The sequence below is a fragment of the Bos taurus genome, chromosome 24 (assembly GCF_002263795.3).
Source record: "Bos taurus isolate L1 Dominette 01449 registration number 42190680 breed Hereford chromosome 24, ARS-UCD2.0, whole genome shotgun sequence".
Lineage (NCBI taxonomy): Eukaryota > Metazoa > Chordata > Mammalia > Artiodactyla > Bovidae > Bos > Bos taurus.
In genome coordinates, this window is record NC_037351.1 from 24,460,414 (window position 1) to 24,477,961 (window position 17,548).

At 41.5% G+C, this 17,548-nt stretch overlaps 1 protein-coding gene across 1 annotated transcript in view; it reads left to right on the top strand.

Moving 5' to 3' along the window:
* The window catches only part of KLHL14 (kelch like family member 14), a 113,075-nt gene that overhangs the window by 75,413 nt on the left and 20,114 nt on the right, over positions 1-17,548 (top strand). The window contains exon 3 of the mRNA NM_001192466.2: positions 15,697-15,786. Within this exon, the coding sequence (NP_001179395.2) occupies positions 15,697-15,786 (90 nt within the window). The remainder of the gene's footprint in view (positions 1-15,696; positions 15,787-17,548) is intronic.

A 17,548-nucleotide genomic window follows, 5' to 3' on the forward strand; every position in this document is an offset into this window, starting at 1 on the left:
AAATGTGAATCTTTTGAGGACCATACATTTCTACCCCCAATAAACCAAAACTGTGTTTTAAAGTCCATTCTCTATCAAGTTCGTGCTCTAACAGTTTCATGCTTTTGTCAACTAGTTATCACAAGTGAAGGAATTTTGCTTCTTTGGGGTTTTGTGTCCTTCATAAAATTAAACAATGTAAGAATATTTGAAGGAAGAACTAAGGAAAGGGGACAATAAAAGAACTAACTCTTATCGTTTGTCTGTAATGAGCCTGGTGCATTCTGTAAGTTATCCAATTTAATTGAATTCTTACAATAGCCCTATAAGGTAGATATTATAATTCACATCTTACTGATGAAGAAAACCACGACTTCTAAACTCACACAGTTAAATGATACCAAACCTAGATCTGTATGACAATTTACTGCCTTCCATTTTAAAAGGCAGATTGCACATAAGTCTCCAAGACTGAACCTAGGAGCTAAAGCCACATGCATATTGCATTGTTAGTCTGCCTTAACTAAATTGCTTTACTTTCTTCATCTGAAATGTAAAAGTATTGGTTGAAAGTTACAGAAATCCAATTCAATATAACTTAATGATTTGTATCAAGTTAACAAATGTTTATCAGGTGTTCTCTGTGTGCAAGATATTTTTTCAAGGCACTAGGGATTCAGTGATGAGCAAGGCATTAATGCAGCCAGGAACCGAATATTTTAGTATGTTTTCTGTCTATGCAACTAATATATTTAGTATGGAAATACTTTATAAACAAAAGATCTGTCTAATGATAAACATTTCCAAGTGCTATTGAGAATACTACAAGAGGGTAAAAGAGTGATGAATAACAGAGGAGGCCTTTTTTAATGGTTACCTGGGAAGGTCTCACTTTCTAGGGACACTGAATGAAGTGAAGGAGTGAGCCATGGGAATGCATGAAGGGAAAACATATAAGGCAGAGCAAACAGCAAGAGCAAAGTCCTCAACCAGGAATGTGTTGGGGTCATAGGGGAAATTCCCAAGGAGATCAGTGTGGCTGGAGCACCACTGGGGAAGGAGACAGTGGTAGAAAAGTTGGTTGAAGGTGGCCAACAGCCTGGCCTTATGGTTCTGGTAGGTCATTTCAAAAACTTCAAACTTTACTGAGGTCAATGGCAAGTAAGGAAAAGACTGACCAGAAATAAATGTCATCATCTGACTTGGTTTTTGAAGGATCATTCTGGGAGCCCTGTGAAGCTTAAACTAAAAGGGGTAAAGGAGACTGTTGGAAGGCTTTTTAAAAGGCCAGTGGGGAAAGGGGTTTATAGACCATCTAAACAGGAGAGGAGAGCTGCTCTGACCTTATGGATAACTCAGAAACAAAATGTCAAAGTTTGGTCTCATTTCTCCTGGCTCCTGTTCTCCTCTCATTTCTCCTTACTCAGGTTTGCTTCTCCATTTTCACAAGAAACTCCAGGATCTGTGGCCAGAAAGGAAAGATTTCTTCTTGTTAGAGCCAGGGTGAAATTCCCGCTGAGGGGGCTGGCTGGACCATGGGGCCATCTTGAGACTGACCAGTCACTCACTGTGTCCACCTCTGTGTTTATGGCCCAGGGGATGGGGTGCTCTAAGGATACCTGGAAGGAGCAGCAGGATAAAGAAGTATTCATTTTCTGTCACTTTTTTTATTTTTTAAGATAAGGCAAAGCACTCTGTGAACACAGCAGGAGGATGGAATGGCTAGGGAGAGATTAAAGATGGTGTATCACTACCTGATGGAGGCAAGCCCCAGTGACTTCTCCCTTCTCTGGATTTCTCTGCCACAAAGCTCCTGGACCACTGTGCACTCCTTACAGATGGTCTCCTGTGTCTCTGTATTAGTGTTTCAAATAATATAACAACTGCAAGCTCCCCAAGAAAATAAAAAGGGCCATAATGTAAAAAGCTCTGATAAATCCAGTACCTATAATGAGACTGTGCTGCGTTTGCACATTGATTTTGACCACACTTCCCCAGAGCCCAGAAGCAGTCATGTCATTCATACCTATATCTGCAGTTTATTGAGAGAACTTCACATATGGGACTAACCAAAAACAACTTTTTCTCCCAACCACTGATTTTTTAAAACCTCTGTATTGGATGCCTCATCTCTCCCTGTGGCTACAGGAAAAGTTCTTAAAGCAACCCCAGGTGTCTTGGGATAGTCAATCAAAACCTTGTTCTCTAAATATACTTGAAGTGTCTCTGTCTCCTGTGGTTCCCCAAGTTCAGTGATTTATTGGGAGGACTAACAGAATCAACATATAGTCTTACTTATAGCTGTGAGTTATTGCAGGGGGGAAATAGAAGGCAGGATCAGCAATAAGAAAGGATGCATGGGGCAAAGTCCAGAGGAAACCAGGCTTTTCACAGTGGATACACACGAGTTGCACCCATTCTTTCCAGCATACAATCATGACAATACCTATGAAACGTTGTCTACTGGAGAAGCTCATTAGAGGCTGAGTGCCCAAAGCTTTCACTGGGGACTAGTCAGGTAGATGTATGCCTAGCACATACCAAAATTCCATACTCCCAAAAGAAAAACAGCATAAATCTCATTGTTTGTACAATTTGGGCACAGACAGCCACTCTTAGCTAAGATAGTGAACTGCTCTTAAAATCTAAGTTCCCTAACATTAGCCAACGGAGAAGGCGATGGCACCCCATTCCAGTACTCTTGCCTGGAAAGTCCCATGGATGGAGGAGCCTGGTAGGCTTCAGTCCATGGGGTCACTAGGAGTCGGACACGACTGAGCGACTTCACTTTCCCTTTTCACTTTCATGCATTGGAGAAGGAAATGGCAACCCACTCCAGTGTTCTTGCCTGGAGAATCCCGGGGACGGGGGAGCCTGGTGGGCTGCCGTCTATGGGGTCGCAGAGTCGGACACGACTGAAGTGACTTAGCAGCAGCAACCTTTCTAGGAAAGGCCAGACTTTTCCAAGGATAGCAGTTTCAGGCCTGCTGTGTTAAATCTTTCCTGCACACTGAGGTTGACATGAAGGTGAGAAAGACTGACTCACCCTTGGATGGAAATCAACCATGCAAGTAGTCTGGTTCAACCAGAGATAGAGCAGAAGGGGAGGAAGACAGAGGAAAGCTCTTATTTGCCTGGTGTTTTTAGAACCTGACTTTCAAGAGGTAAATGCTGTAAAGCTGACTTTGTTTTCTCATGAGCTGTCTTTATAGACACTGTTGTACACCTCTTTCTTATTTTTTAATTTTTTTTAATTTAAAAAACTTCTATTTATTTTTCTTTTATTATGATCATTATTACTTTCTGGTTGTAAGCCATGCAGCATGCAGGATCTTATTTCCCTGACCAGGGATGTAACCCACCCCGCTATCTTGGAGGTGCAGAGTCTTAACCAGTGGACCTGCAGGGAAGTCCCAGTTATGAACCTGCTGAAGGCGTCCCACTGTCCACCACATGGCTTCTGTTAGGGTCACCTTGCCCTAGCAATTAATCTTCTTGGTTGGGAAACCTTTCATGGCAGTTCTAGCCAAGCAGGCCCACAGCTCAGCCCACAGGGAGGTCCTGGGTGCTATTTTTTCCACCAAATCCAGAAATATGGGCTACTCCTGCCCCCACTCTCTTCTTCAACACTCCGAGCACTGACGGCTTCTGCCAGCTTTGTGTCTTCAGACTTCTCCTTGTCCCCAGAAATCCCTAGGAGACACAGGAACAACTGGCCCAAGGGAGCCAGATGGGAGAATTCTGTTCTTCTGTGGATGGAAAATGCCCAGTGGTTCCACAACCACTCTGTTTAAAAAAATCCCGACTCACTAGTAGTCTTCCATGTCATTGTGTATACATAGGCAAAATGTATGTATGTGCACAAAATCATACCACCACCAGGACCCAGCTTAGGAACCACTTTTAGAAACTCTTGCATCAATGGCCTGAGATAGGTCTTTTATTTTTTTAACACAAAGCTGTCATTTATCGAACAACAACTGTCTGCCAGACACTGACCTACAAAGTGCTGCTTTGCACAGAAAGGGAAGGAAATAATTTACCCCAACAGTCCTGGTTTTATGATTTATCTCAAGTCTCACTTTCTCCCTGAGGTTATACTTATTTCCATCCCACTTCTTCCATTGCTCTTCTCCTAGAACACGTGTGTCTTACTTCTTTATTTACACATTCTCTTTTTCTCTGCACTGTGAGCTCTGAAATACAGGAGTGGCGTCCCAGAGTGTAGCAGAACAACTAATTCCTCAATACGTATTTTTGAATGAAATAAGTGAATGAATGAGCTGCTATCTCCTAAGTTTTATAGTGAACTACCAGGGTTCACTATACTCAGAAAACGAAGATCATGGCATCTGGTCCCATCACTTCATGGGAAATAGATGGGGCAACAGTGTCAGACTTTATTTTTGGGGGCTCCAAAATCACTGCAGATGGTGACTGCAGCCATGAAATTAAAAGATGCTTACTCCTTGGAAGGAAAGTTATGACCAACCTAGATAGCATATTCAAAAGCAGAGACATTACTTTGCCAACAAAGGTCCGTCTAGTCAAGGCTATGGTTTTTCCAGTGGTCATGTATGGATGTGAGAGTTGGACTGTGGAGAAGGCTGAGGGCTGAAGAATTGATGCTTTTGACCTGTGGTGTTGGAGAAGACTCTTGAGAGTCCCTTGGACTGCAAGGAGATCCAACCAGTCTATTCTGAAGGAGATCAGCCCTGGGATTTCTTTGGAAGGAATGATGCTAAAGCTGAAACTCCAGTACTTTGGCCACTTCATGCGAAGAGTTGACTCGTTGGAAAAGACTCTGATGCTGGGAGGGATTGGGGGCAGGAGGAGAAGGAGACGAAAGAGGATGAGATGGCTGGATGGCATCACTGACTCGATGGACGTGAGTCTGAGTGAACTCCGGGAGTTGGTGATGGACAGGGAGGCCTGGCGTGCTGTGATTCATGGGGTCGCAAAGAGTCGGACACGACTGAGCGACTGAACTGACTAACTGACTGACCAGAGTTCACTTTCCAATAATGAGTGTGTGTGATCCACATCAGAAAATACGTCCTTACAAATTCTCATTATATGTACCATATCCATTTCCTTCCTCTTGCCATCAATAACTTGGAACAACAATAGAGCCATCACCCAAGAGAATTTAAGCTGTTGCACAATCATTTTTGCTGTCCTGTTGCCATATCATCCACAGTATAAATAGCCCTGGCTCCTTTGACCTTCATCAAGTATTTGCACAAGTTTAAATAATATAAGCTGCTCTATGGCTTTAATTCATTTATAGAGTTGACTCTATTTTTAGTGAGTCTTTTTGGGTGTAGACCAAAGAAAAGTGCAATTTCTCAGTCCTCCAGAAAGACAAAATCAGGAAGACACTTATTGGCACTTAGGAAAAAGGAGACGTCAAAGCACTAGCATGTTTCATTAGCATGCCTCTGAAAACACACTTTAGAAATGCAGGGGGGCAAAAACTAATATTTTGAAGCTATTGCAGTGCTCATTCCCAGGTCTTCACAGGTGGCTCAATGGTAAAGAGCAGGCCTGCCAATGCAGGAGACATAGGAGACTTGGGTTCAGTCCCTGGGTTGGGAATATCCCCTGGAGGAGGAAATTCCAGTATTCTTGCCTGGGAAATCCCATGGATAGAGGAGCCTGTCAGGATACAGTCCATGGGCTTGCAAAGAGTCAAACATAAATGAGTGACTGAGCACGTATGCACACAGAGTTCATTCCCAAAGATGTTTTACCTTCCAAAAGTAAAAATAAAACTATTCTAACTAACATATCAAGAACTATTCAAAATACAGTAGTTAATATTGTAACGATAGAGTCATAATTTGAAAAGTTAGTTTTGGTTGAATAGCTTAAGAGAAGCCTGATTTTTTCAGACTCCTCAGTCTTGCTGGTTATTAGCATTTCCCTCCATTAAAGCACTCAGAACTAAAACTGTAAATCAACATTTACTGAAAAACCTTTGACCTTGGCACAATTAGGCTTATGATAGTTCCTAAAGAAATATGTCACAGTCTTTGAAGAACTTACAAATTTCCTTTGTTTAACATGTATATTGGGTGTAGGGCGACATCCTCCTAGACAACGTAAAATCCTGATCTAAGGCATGTATCTTTCTCCTTTTCTTCCTTTTAATTCTTTCACTTCCTCCCTCCTTCACATCTTCTCGCATTCATACATTTTTTACACCTGCCAAAGAAGTAATTGCCACATTCTCTCATAATATTCACGCTTTTGTGCTACTAACATTTATTGATTCACTAACATTTCTAATTTCTGCAATAGGCATAAAAGCCCTAGCAATGCTTGAGGCTGTATTATCCCATGTACTGGACACTGGTGTGGCCATAAAGCTATAGGGATGTCACAGTCTAGCCTCAAGGAGCTCACAGATCTGAGTGACACACAAAAGACATTTTAAAAAATTATTTTACTCTTTTATATTAATTTTTATTGGAGTATAGTTGATTTATAGTGTTGTGTTACTTTCTACTGTACAGTGAAGTGAATTGGCTATATGTGATACTTTTGAACTGTGGTGTTGGAGAAGACTCTTGAGAGTCCCTTGGACTGCAAGGAGATCCAACCAGTCCATTCTGAAAGAGATCCGCCCTGGGATTTCATTGGAAGGAATGATGCTAAAGCTGAAACTCCAGTACTTTGGCCACCTCATGCGAAGAGTTGACTCATTGGAAAAGACTCTGATGCTGGGAGGGATTGGGGGCAGGAGGAGAAGGGGACGACAGAGGATGAGATGGCTGGATGGCATCACTGACTCGATGGACGTGAGTCTGAGTGAACTCCGGGAGTTGGTGATGGACAGGGAGACCTGGCGTGCTGCGATTCATGGGGTCGCAAAGAGTCGGACACAACTGAGCGACTGATCTGATCTGATCTTATCTGATACAGATATTCCCTCTCTTTTGGATTTCCTCCCCATCGGTCACCACAGAGCACTGAGTAGAGCTCCCTGTACCATAGAGTAGGTTCTCGTTAGTGATCTACTTATATATAGTATCAATGGTGTATATATGTCAATCCCAATCTCCCAATTCCCAGTCTCTCACCCTCCCTTTCCCCTCTTTGTGTCCATACCTTTATTCTCCACGTTTGTTTCTATTTCTGTTTTGCAAATAAGTTCATCTGTTTTATTTTTTAGATTCCACATATATGTGTTAATATATGATTTTTTTTTTCTCTTTCTGACTTCACTTTGTGTAACAGACTCTAGGTCCATCCATGTCTCTAATACACTATTTCATGACTCGGCAAGTGTAGGATAAAGTCATGCATTTACAGCAGTGGCACAGAGGAGAAGATCACAAAGTAATACTCAGGAAAACTCTCCCTCAGATACATTTTTTAATTATGAAAGAGAAACAGACTCTTTTGGTTCTTGCATAGTCTCCAAAGTTTAACACATGGACCCTTATTTTCAGATTGATATATCTCAAACTCACGTCAACAAGTTTGTCTCCAGTGAGACTATGGGAACCCGAATCTCTGTGTGCAGAACAGATTGGGAGTGAGGGAGAAAGTGTTGGCCATCTTTGGGTTAATTCAGAACTTCCACCAACTCATCACAGGATTCAGACCATGTGAATTTCTTACGGGATTAATTTTCCAGACAGACCATCCATAATTAAATCATCCCCCAATACACAAACCATGTCCATTTATTGGTAGTTTGCAGGGCTCAGTGGTAAAGAATCCACCTGCCAATGCAGGAGACGTGGGTTCGATCCCTGGATCAGGAAGATCCCCTGGAGAAGGAAATGGCAACCCACTCCAGTATTCTTGCCTGGGCAATCCCATGGACAGAGGAGCTTAGTGGGCTGCAGTCCATGGGTTCGCAAAGAGTCAGACACAACTTAGAAAGTAAACAATAAAGCAGGGATAATACAATCCAAATACAATAGAAAAAAGTAGCAGAGCCTTTTTCATGTGTTATTTATTCAATAATATCTATCAGGCATGTGCTCCATTTAATGCAAGAGTTTGACTGTGTGTCTGATTCTGTCTCCAGAGAAGCACTGGCTAAGTTGCTAGATCTTTGCAGAAAGACAGGATGGTAGGATTAAACTAGTGAATTTTAAAAGATTTATGTTTCTTGATTATACTTACTATAAAAATGAAGAAAATGTAAAAAAAAAAAAATTTCTACAATCCAATGGCAAGAAATACTCATTCAGTGTCATTAAAATGAGGCATCTTTCTTTCAGGTTATATTTTTTATCAACAGCATGTAACTGCTATGTGAATTTGCTTCAAGGAGTAAATATTGCCCAAATACATATTCCAGCAATGCCATACTTCCAAAATATCATTTATTTTGCCAATTTAGATAATTCCATAAAACACTTTAAGAACAGAAATCACATACTTAGAGGCAACTTATGATATCAAGAAATCAAAAACCAGTAGAGAAATGTATAAAATACAAATGGATTTGAAATATATGGAAAATGCTCTTTCATATTTAAACAAATGGAAATTTAAATTTTAACTAGACAGCAATTTGTTCACCTACCATGTTGGCAAAGGTACAGATGTTAAAAGGGGTGCCATATAATGACATCCATCAACAAGTAAGACACCCATCCTTTGGCTCAGAAATTTCACTTGGAAGAATTAATCCTACAGATAAACCCTGTGTATGCGTGTTGTGTACCCACATGGACACTCAGCAGAGACCTGCTTGTAATAATAGCGGCAAACTTCACCACGCCCCTACTCTCCAGCCCTCTCACCCCTCTCTCACCCAGCCTTCATCTTCTCTCACCTGGACCACAGAAGGAGCATCCTGCCTCATCTTCTTTTTTTCCCTCGTTCACTCTCACAACATCATAAAAGCCAGAGCAATGTTTTTAAAACATAGATAACGTCCTGCTGCTGCTAAAACCTCTCCAGTGCCTTTCCGTCATGCTAAAAATAAAATCAACACCACTAATCTGGCTTGTAAAGACCCACCTACCCTGCCTCTGCATGCCCCCAACATCTCCCATGCCTCTCTGGCCCTCACCCTTGGTGTATTTAGACATGGAGGCTTTCTCAAGGTTACTCAGGCACGTCCAGCTCATTAATGCTCTGGAATCTCTGACTGAACCCCTTCCCCTTAGATTTCTCACAATGACCCCTTCTCACCCTTCAAAATTCACCTTCCGTGACAGTCTCGAGTGGCCTTCCCTGATGACCCCAGGTCGAGCCACGGCCAGGCACTCACTTTCTAACACTTGGTCCCTTTAGCTTTTCTCTTTACACTGTCCATCCTCACCTGGCTGTGTTCCTGGGCGTTCCATCGTGTATTTGTACAGATTCTTCTGCTCCTGTCAGTGAAGTTTCGGAGAGCAGGGGTACTGTCAGCTTCATTCGTTGCTTTATTATCAGCAACCAGAGAAGTGCCTGCACATAATAAATGTTTAGTAAATATTCGTTGAGTGAGTGAATCAGAAGGGGATGGAACACATCCCAGGACTCCCCTCAGATGGAGCACAGTGTGGCTGTTGAAAAGAAGGGGATGGTAGGCAATCCAGGGGTTATCCTCTGACCAAGGCTGCACCATCGCACAGATCTGGCCTTGGTCTCCCTCCCAGACCTTATCTCAGATCCTCTGTCCTTGGGCTTCTTGGTGTACTTGCTGTACCCCACATTTGTTATTCCTGTCTCTATACCTGCATCCACCCCTGTGGCTGCCTTGCTCACTCTGTCAGGTCTCTGCTCAAAAGTCATCTGCTCAGAAAGAGCCTCTCTGACCACTGTCAAAATTCCTCACTCTCTCCCTTCCTCTCCATGGACCCCGCTTTATTCTTCTTCCTTGTTGTCGTTGTTTAGTCGCTAGGTCGTGTCTGACTCTTTTGCGACCCCATGGACTGTAGCCTGCCAGGCTCCTCTGTCCATGGGATTTCCCAGGCAAGAATACTGGAGTCAGTTGCCGTTTCCTCCTCCAAGGGATCTCCCCAACCCAAGGATAGAACCCTCGTCTCCTGCATTTGCAGCGGATTATTTACCATCTGAGCCACCAGGGAAACCCAGTTTTATTCAACACACTTATCTTTTGAAATAGAAGTGCCTGTTTATTTGTGTCCATGTTGGTTACATGCTTTCCCTGACCACAATATTCCTTGATCCTGTTTGTCATGACCTCCCCAACAAGTAGAGCATTGCCTGGCATAGGGTAGCAGCCAAACAGATCTTTGATTGGTGGGGAATGAATAAATGAGTGTATTCTTGAGTGCAAAAAAAGCAAAGTACTGAATAGTATGCCCATAGAATGCTATGCCAATTGTATTAAAGAAAATGACCCATATATATAACTTCTCTGGAAGAAAAATCCAAGAAAACAACAGGGCTGGCCTCTGCAGTAGGGAACTGAAAGATTGAGAGGGATTTGAGGAAAACTTATTCTTCCTGCAGATCATTAGTTTTTACAAGACTGTACTTTTACAAAACATGGCCAATAATTACTTTTTCCAAAAATTATGTCATATTTGACGGTTTTGCAAGTTTATGTATTTGAGGCCAAAAGGAAATCAAAGCGCTCATAAATGTTACTTGAAATGATAAACATTCAATAAGCACACCTTCAGTCATCCTATAAACTTGGCATAGCCCTATGCAGTCTTTTGTTTGGATGTTCATGCAAATCTGTGGTTGCAAAGGATACCTACTGTTCAAAGAGGCATATGTTCCTTAGATATAAAATATGAGAGAAAACCGAGATGTGGATCTCTAGCAGATTAAGATCTTCATAAAGGCAACAAGATCCCTGTGCATTTTATATGCCAGGAAAAGGGCCTCTGGGCCCACGGTACTTTGAATCTGCTTGCAAGGTTGAAATATGCCCTTTTTGTTCAAAAGATAAAAACCCTCTGCCAATAGACTCTCCCCATCCTTGCCTGGCTGATTCGGTCAGTGTTTTTCTGGCTCCATCAAAAATATGTATCTTACTTTCAGAAAATCCACTCTTTGAATATGTGGATTTATAGGGAAAAAATATAAAGGAGTGTCAACTTGCTTTAATTAAGGATCCTTTTAAATAAGAAAAGAATAAATATTTAAAATATGATTCAATACCAAAAAATTATACAGAACTTTCAGGAACACCATCATTGAACACACAGGTACTCGGTAATTACTTGCTGGTTGGATGAACATACCTATTGAAAATCAGTAGAGTGAAATGGATGAGAGCGTGGGTTGGGATCCAGATAGCCCTGTGTTGGGATTCTATCTCTGCCATTCATTAGCTGAGTCTGACCTTCAACAAGTGACTTAACCTCTCAAGGCCTCAGTATTTCTTACAGAAATAAAGTGAATCACTAATGCGACCCTTGTAGTTAGCTGTATTAAATGAAAGCTATAGGCAAATAAAATATATATTTTATCATGTCTTATATTTTATCATGTATTATAATATGTGTTATTTCCTTCATGTAATTTCTGCCTGAATAAGAGCCAGTAATAACAAAACACAAGTTTTGCTATGTTTTCAGAAATATAATATAGGTAACTATACACAAATATTGGCTTCCCCAGAGGCTTAGTGGTAAAGAATCTGCTTGTCAATGCAGGAGATGTGGGTTCAATCCTTGGATTGGGAAGATCCCTGGAGGAGGAAATAGCAACCCACTCCAGTAATCTTGCCAGAAAAATCCTGTGGACAGAGGAGTCTGGTGGGCTACAGTCCATGGGGCTGCAGAGTCGGACATGACTGAGCACAAACACACACATATATATAAATATAATTATATATACATATACGTATAGAGAACCCACACAATGCCTGGCACGTCGCAAAGTTTGGTTAATGGTGGTTCCTGCTGTGAAAAGTAACACGAAATACTCTTGAGAGTTTGACTTTCATCTTCACATCCACAAAGACCAATTCTGTGAATAACATCCCAGGACATTTCATTGCACTGCACAGAAAAGGGTAAAAGAATTTGTGTTACTGAGATTTTTCTGGCTTTAAAATTATGAGAAAACAATTAGCAGGTATGTAAGTGAATTGTGGCAAGGATTCAACTTGTAACAATGACTAACATCTATTCAGTGTGTGCTGAGCAGTCATTCTTCAGAGTAAATAGTCTGACTTAATATCCTCTCCAAGTTTATTTTATAGAATCACCTGCTTCCTACTTTCTTAATTAAAAAATATTAAATGCAAATGGTTTATGAAATTTCCCAGACTAGAATAGAATAGCAAGGGTTTGGAGTGAGAAAACAAAAATGATACAAACTGCTTCACATTTAGAGACTGAATGAACCCCTCAGATGACCAGAGGTTTCTTCTTGTTCAGTTTTCTGGCTGTTTTTCTCCTTCCTTATAGCATTTTGAGTTTGTTTAATGAAGTTGAGACTTCTCACAAAGGGCCTTATAAACACGTGTTATTAGATTTTAAATCTGATTTGAAAGTGCCTCTCTCTTACTCCCTGTGAGTAAAGTGACCTTTTTAAATGGAGGGAAGTGGGTTTAGATGACAGTAATGATAAATGCGGTCATGTTCACTCAATAAAATAAGGCCCAGTGCATTTGAGGATAAATCAGTGAAATGTACAGCCCCACCTGTCTGTCTCCATCATTCATTTCCACTGTCACTTTCACAGTGGCTGATGGATCACAGTCGCTGTAAAATTAGACAGCCTTTAATCTCATTTCATCCTGATTAGCTTCTCTTTACCCTTTCCCTCTAACTCACTGACTGACACGCTAAAAACTCACACCGGGCTGTATATGAACAGGGAGTACAAACTTCTCTTATGATACTTGCTTGGCAGGGCGAGGCCAGTGTCCACCCCTAGAGAAATGTGGAAGGAAGTGGGCACGTCTTTCTTGTTATTTAAGATAATCAATAATTGCCGTACCCGGTGTCATTTTAAACAGATGTTTTGTCTTGCTCACTGCTTTCTTTATTTTGCTTTCCTTCGGGCTTAATCAGAAGTCAAAGCAATGAGATCTTCTGCAAAACTCAAACACTGATTTCATGGCAACATTTTTCTAATAGATTTGGAGTTTTACATTGATAATCATCTCAAAGGACTTTCTGTGTGTATGTATAGTTTCTTGATTCACAACAATAATTCAGGAATGAAGATGCTGAAAGAGCCAAGAAATATAGCATGCAAGGTTTTAAAACAAGAGTAAAAAACTGGGTAGATAAATGAGAATATCTTCAAGTAGCCTTTATATGAGCATTTCAAAGACCTTGTCTTCCCTTATTTTGAAGGATTCAATAGTTTAGTGCAATAATTTCATTTGTTTGCACAAAGCTTAACAATAGGGGTAATCAAATGAGAAAGAGGCTTAAGAATAAATCACGTATTATTTCCTTCACTTAATTTCTGCCTGAATGGGAGCAAGTAAATGACAAGAACAAAACACAACTAGTGTTCTATTTTCAGAGTCTGTGCTTTATTATTAATATAAAGCTGGACTTCCAGTTAAAAAGAAGATAGTACAATTTTTATTATTGATAAAATGTGGGCATTGAATTGACCAAAACTGTAAAATAAATATTGTTGTAAGTAAGTTGGTTATAGTCAGTTCTTTTTTTTTTTTCCCTTGGCTGCTCAGGGTCTTAGTTGCAACATGAGAGCATACGGGATCTAGTTCCCTAACCAGAGATCAAACCCAGATCCCCGGCATTGGGAGTGCGGAGTCTTAATCCCTGGACCACCAGGGAGTTCCCAGTGGCCTCTGTTCTTACACTTATGTTTCATATGAATAGATGCATCCAGGTGAAACAACCTGTGCTGAGTGTACCCTGACCAGATGACATTATGATAAACCAGAGTAGTACCAGGTCATTCACAATACACACGGTATAAATAATATATGACTAGCATAGTTTTGTGCTTGGTATTTTGGAACCAGCATCATAATGAAAACAATGATGAATTAATTTAAGAAAAGAAAAAAAGGTGTTCAACGCATAACCAGTCACCCAATTTTAGTTGCTCCACAAACTCAACATATACTTTGCCCCGATGGACTCTGAGGAGTGGAGCCTGCAGGAGCTGTGTGGTTTAAAGTGTTTTCCAATGAGATAACTGAAGGTTGAGGGACAGAAGGACATTCCCTAGATAACTCCCTAAATCATTTGACTTAACTCATGGGCCATGAAAATCCAGGGCACACCCAATTTTTACTCAATCCCAGAAATCCAGGATTTCCATGCCAATGCCATCTCCCTTGTGGCTATTAGTTCAGAAACAGTGAATATTCACAGTAAAAGTGAATAACTAATACAAACAATGAAAAACTCCTAAAATCCTTTAATAAGAGGCTTAAGCTATCTGATTTGCTCTTTCTGGAGCTGTGTTATAAGGATTCAAAGCTCTGCCAGTTTCTCCTTATTTTTGTATACATATCTTAGCCAGCATAAGTACATTCTAAGACAAATAGAAGATATTAAAAACAAAGTGAAATGAGAGATATGTATCATCTCAGATAAACTGGGTTATAAGATAGGCTCGTTCTCTCTCTGTCTCCCTATCTCTCTCCCTCCGTCTCTCTCTCTCTCTCTGTCTCTCTCTCTCTGTCTCCCTATCTTTCTCCCACCACTGGCAAAAGAGTACAGAGTACGAGCTGGCCCTGACTCATATTGATTTCCCACTGCACTGGTTTCTTAAGTGCTCTGTTGATCCGTGTCAAGCAATAAGTTCCCTGGCTGAACATGCATATCACCTCCCCATTTGTCCTCACCTAGATTTAAGGTGCCCATATGATGAGCTGAACAAGGACATCATTTTTCCTACTGGTGTCACTGGGCCCAAACCACACTGCCCGTGGTGTGACAGCTAATGCCATGCACGTTTACAGTCACCATGTGATATAATAATAGCAGAGACGAACACAGCACTGCACACACGGGCTAACAGGGGTGTCCCATTCTGGTCCTGTGTGTCTCCCCAACGAACACGTGCATGAGAACAGATCCAGGGCAACCTGGCTTTGGTGGGTTTTCTGAATCATATTCCCCCTCTTCACAGGCACTGCATTCGGGGCAGAGCAGGGCAAGACGAGGGGAATGGATATTTGTGACATTCCTGACAGTTTTTATCTTTGTTCCAGAAGAGCTCTTAAGCAGATAGATAGAAAATGTGTGATTGTGCTGCTAATGACATTGTACAGGAAATTAAGCGTATACATTTGGAGAAGGCATTAAATCAGCAGGACCTTAATTTAAAAACTTAAAACTGTATGGAAATTCAGCTTGCTCATTGCTGTGGAATAGAAAACAGCCAAGCACCCTGAGTCTGTTTATGGAAAGATTGCCAGCAAGCCAAGTTTGGGCAGAGCAGCTTAATGGCTCCGAGTGGATGCTGGGGGATTTCTTCCGAGACGGAACCCCCAGCCCTGACCGTTGGGGAGTGTCATTCATGGTTTTAGACTGCGATCCCCATCAGCAGGCAGGTGAGGAGAACTTAAGAATCGAAAGCAGCCCGACACGTTGTTCTTGATTGATCTGCGGAATAATATTATGTAAAATTCATCCAAAGGGGTGGGGTTGGCAGTTGCTGGAAACACACTGCTGAGCCCTGTGGACTGGGGGGTGCCCCGCTCTGCTGTCTGTGTGCTCTTCTCCCTTCTGACTTAGTCTCATGTTTTGTGCATTTTGGTGAAAGCACATAACTCATGATCCAAGTCCTAAGATGAAAATTTTCATATGTCCTTTTTTTTTCCTTTCTCAATTCTAGTCATGCCCTACAACAGTGCCCATCACTGCGTCGTGGAGGTGGAAAACTTCCTGTTTGTGTTGGGCGGAGAGGACCAATGGAACCCTAATGGTAACTATTGAACCACTTAGTAGTAGATGCTCAACAAGTATGTGATGAGAGGTGCTGGTGGCAATCCATCTTGTAATTACCGTGGAAAACATATTTCTGTGCAGCAGGGACAAATGAAGTAGTCGGTGATGGGGGCTGACGATTGGAGGGAGGGTCAACCGTTGAGCTGACAGAGGACGGTACGCAGCAGTGCGTTCACTCATGGACTGTCTGGGGATTTGGCTTCGCCGTGACGCCCAGCCCCATCTCCTTATCCATCCCCTGAGGAATGCCCCCAGCATAAGCCCAGACTCCCTGGAGGCAGGTAGCAAGTGGCAGCTATGAAGAATGCTCACCACCTTCTCCACCAATTTTCTCCCGTTTTATCAGGATAATAACACACAGTTTCAATAAGTAAACATCATCTGCCGTCGTGCTGAAGATAACCTTAGCTGAAGTTCCTCTGCAGCCTTTATTACTTAAAGCCTGTTCGGGCTACAGCATCTTTTGCAAGGGCTTCGTCCACAGATTATCCACCATCTTCCCTGTTGATGCAATTACTCTGTAATTGTGTCAAAGAGAAAAACTAAACATTTGAATACCCTTCCCAAACCCAACATGGGCAGAACACTGCACCTTGCTGCGCCTTGCAGAACACGCAAAAGTATCAAGATATTTTTGGAAACCTTGCACGTGAAGGAGGGGTTGCATTGTAGCCTTCTCTGTAACAGAGATCATTATGACTGAGAAACCATAAAACAGCTTGCAGGTACACATTTTTACTTTAAAACCCCAGAACAGCCAGCTGAAATTACATATACTGCATATATTTTATGGTGAATGTTCTCTTTTAGCATCTGCACCAAGGCAAATTATAGAAAATTGTTACATCTGTTCATTCTAGAAAATCTTAAAGGAAAACAGCCCAGGCTACCCTCCAAGAATATTTCTTTGAAGAGAAAGGGACAGTCTTTCCCAAGATCTGCCTTGTTGGCTCATATCTTTCAGTGTTAGAAAGACAGTTTCTGGGCTTTGGGGAGAAACAGATTTGGATCAGGAACAAAAAATGTTATTTATTATGTCTTTTCTAACTTCTCTTCGCAATGACGGATGCCATATGTTACCAAAAACAAACAAACAAACAAAAAAGCCCTGGTAGATATATAATCCACGATGAACTCTCCTGTTTAACCTCTTCTTCCCTGGAAGTGATTTGAACAGAGTGGAACTTTTGTAAGAGAAAAGAGTGCACAGCAGGCAGGTTTATCTAAGAAAGAACGTGCAGAATTGTTTTTTGAAAGCCAGATGAAAATTAACACATGACAAGGGAAGGCTGGGGGGTCTTGTTCCTAATGACGTTAGTGATAGACTGCTTTGTAATACTCTAATATAAATGCCTATATTCTGTCATGCCCCAACTTACAGAGAACCAGTTTACATTTGTCACTTACCAATATTAACTCCCCCAGAAAAACTGCCCATGGGAGATTTCCTTTCCTTTCTTCTTCCTTCCCCTCTACCACTGGCTAAAAACTGCCACTCCTTGCCCCCACTTTATCACTCAAGAGATAGACAACAATCATGTCTGGTGACTGGACCTCTTAGGAAAAAAAGAGAGAGAAATGGAAGAGTTACAAGAAAATGGAAAAGATGAGAAGAAACTAAAGAAGTGAAGAGTAATCCAGAATTCCATTGCCTGTGGCCACCCCCTCAGGCGTCTAAGTAGGGTCAATGAAAGGCACAGGAGGAAATAACTGTCTTCATTTTATCTCACTCTCCTCAC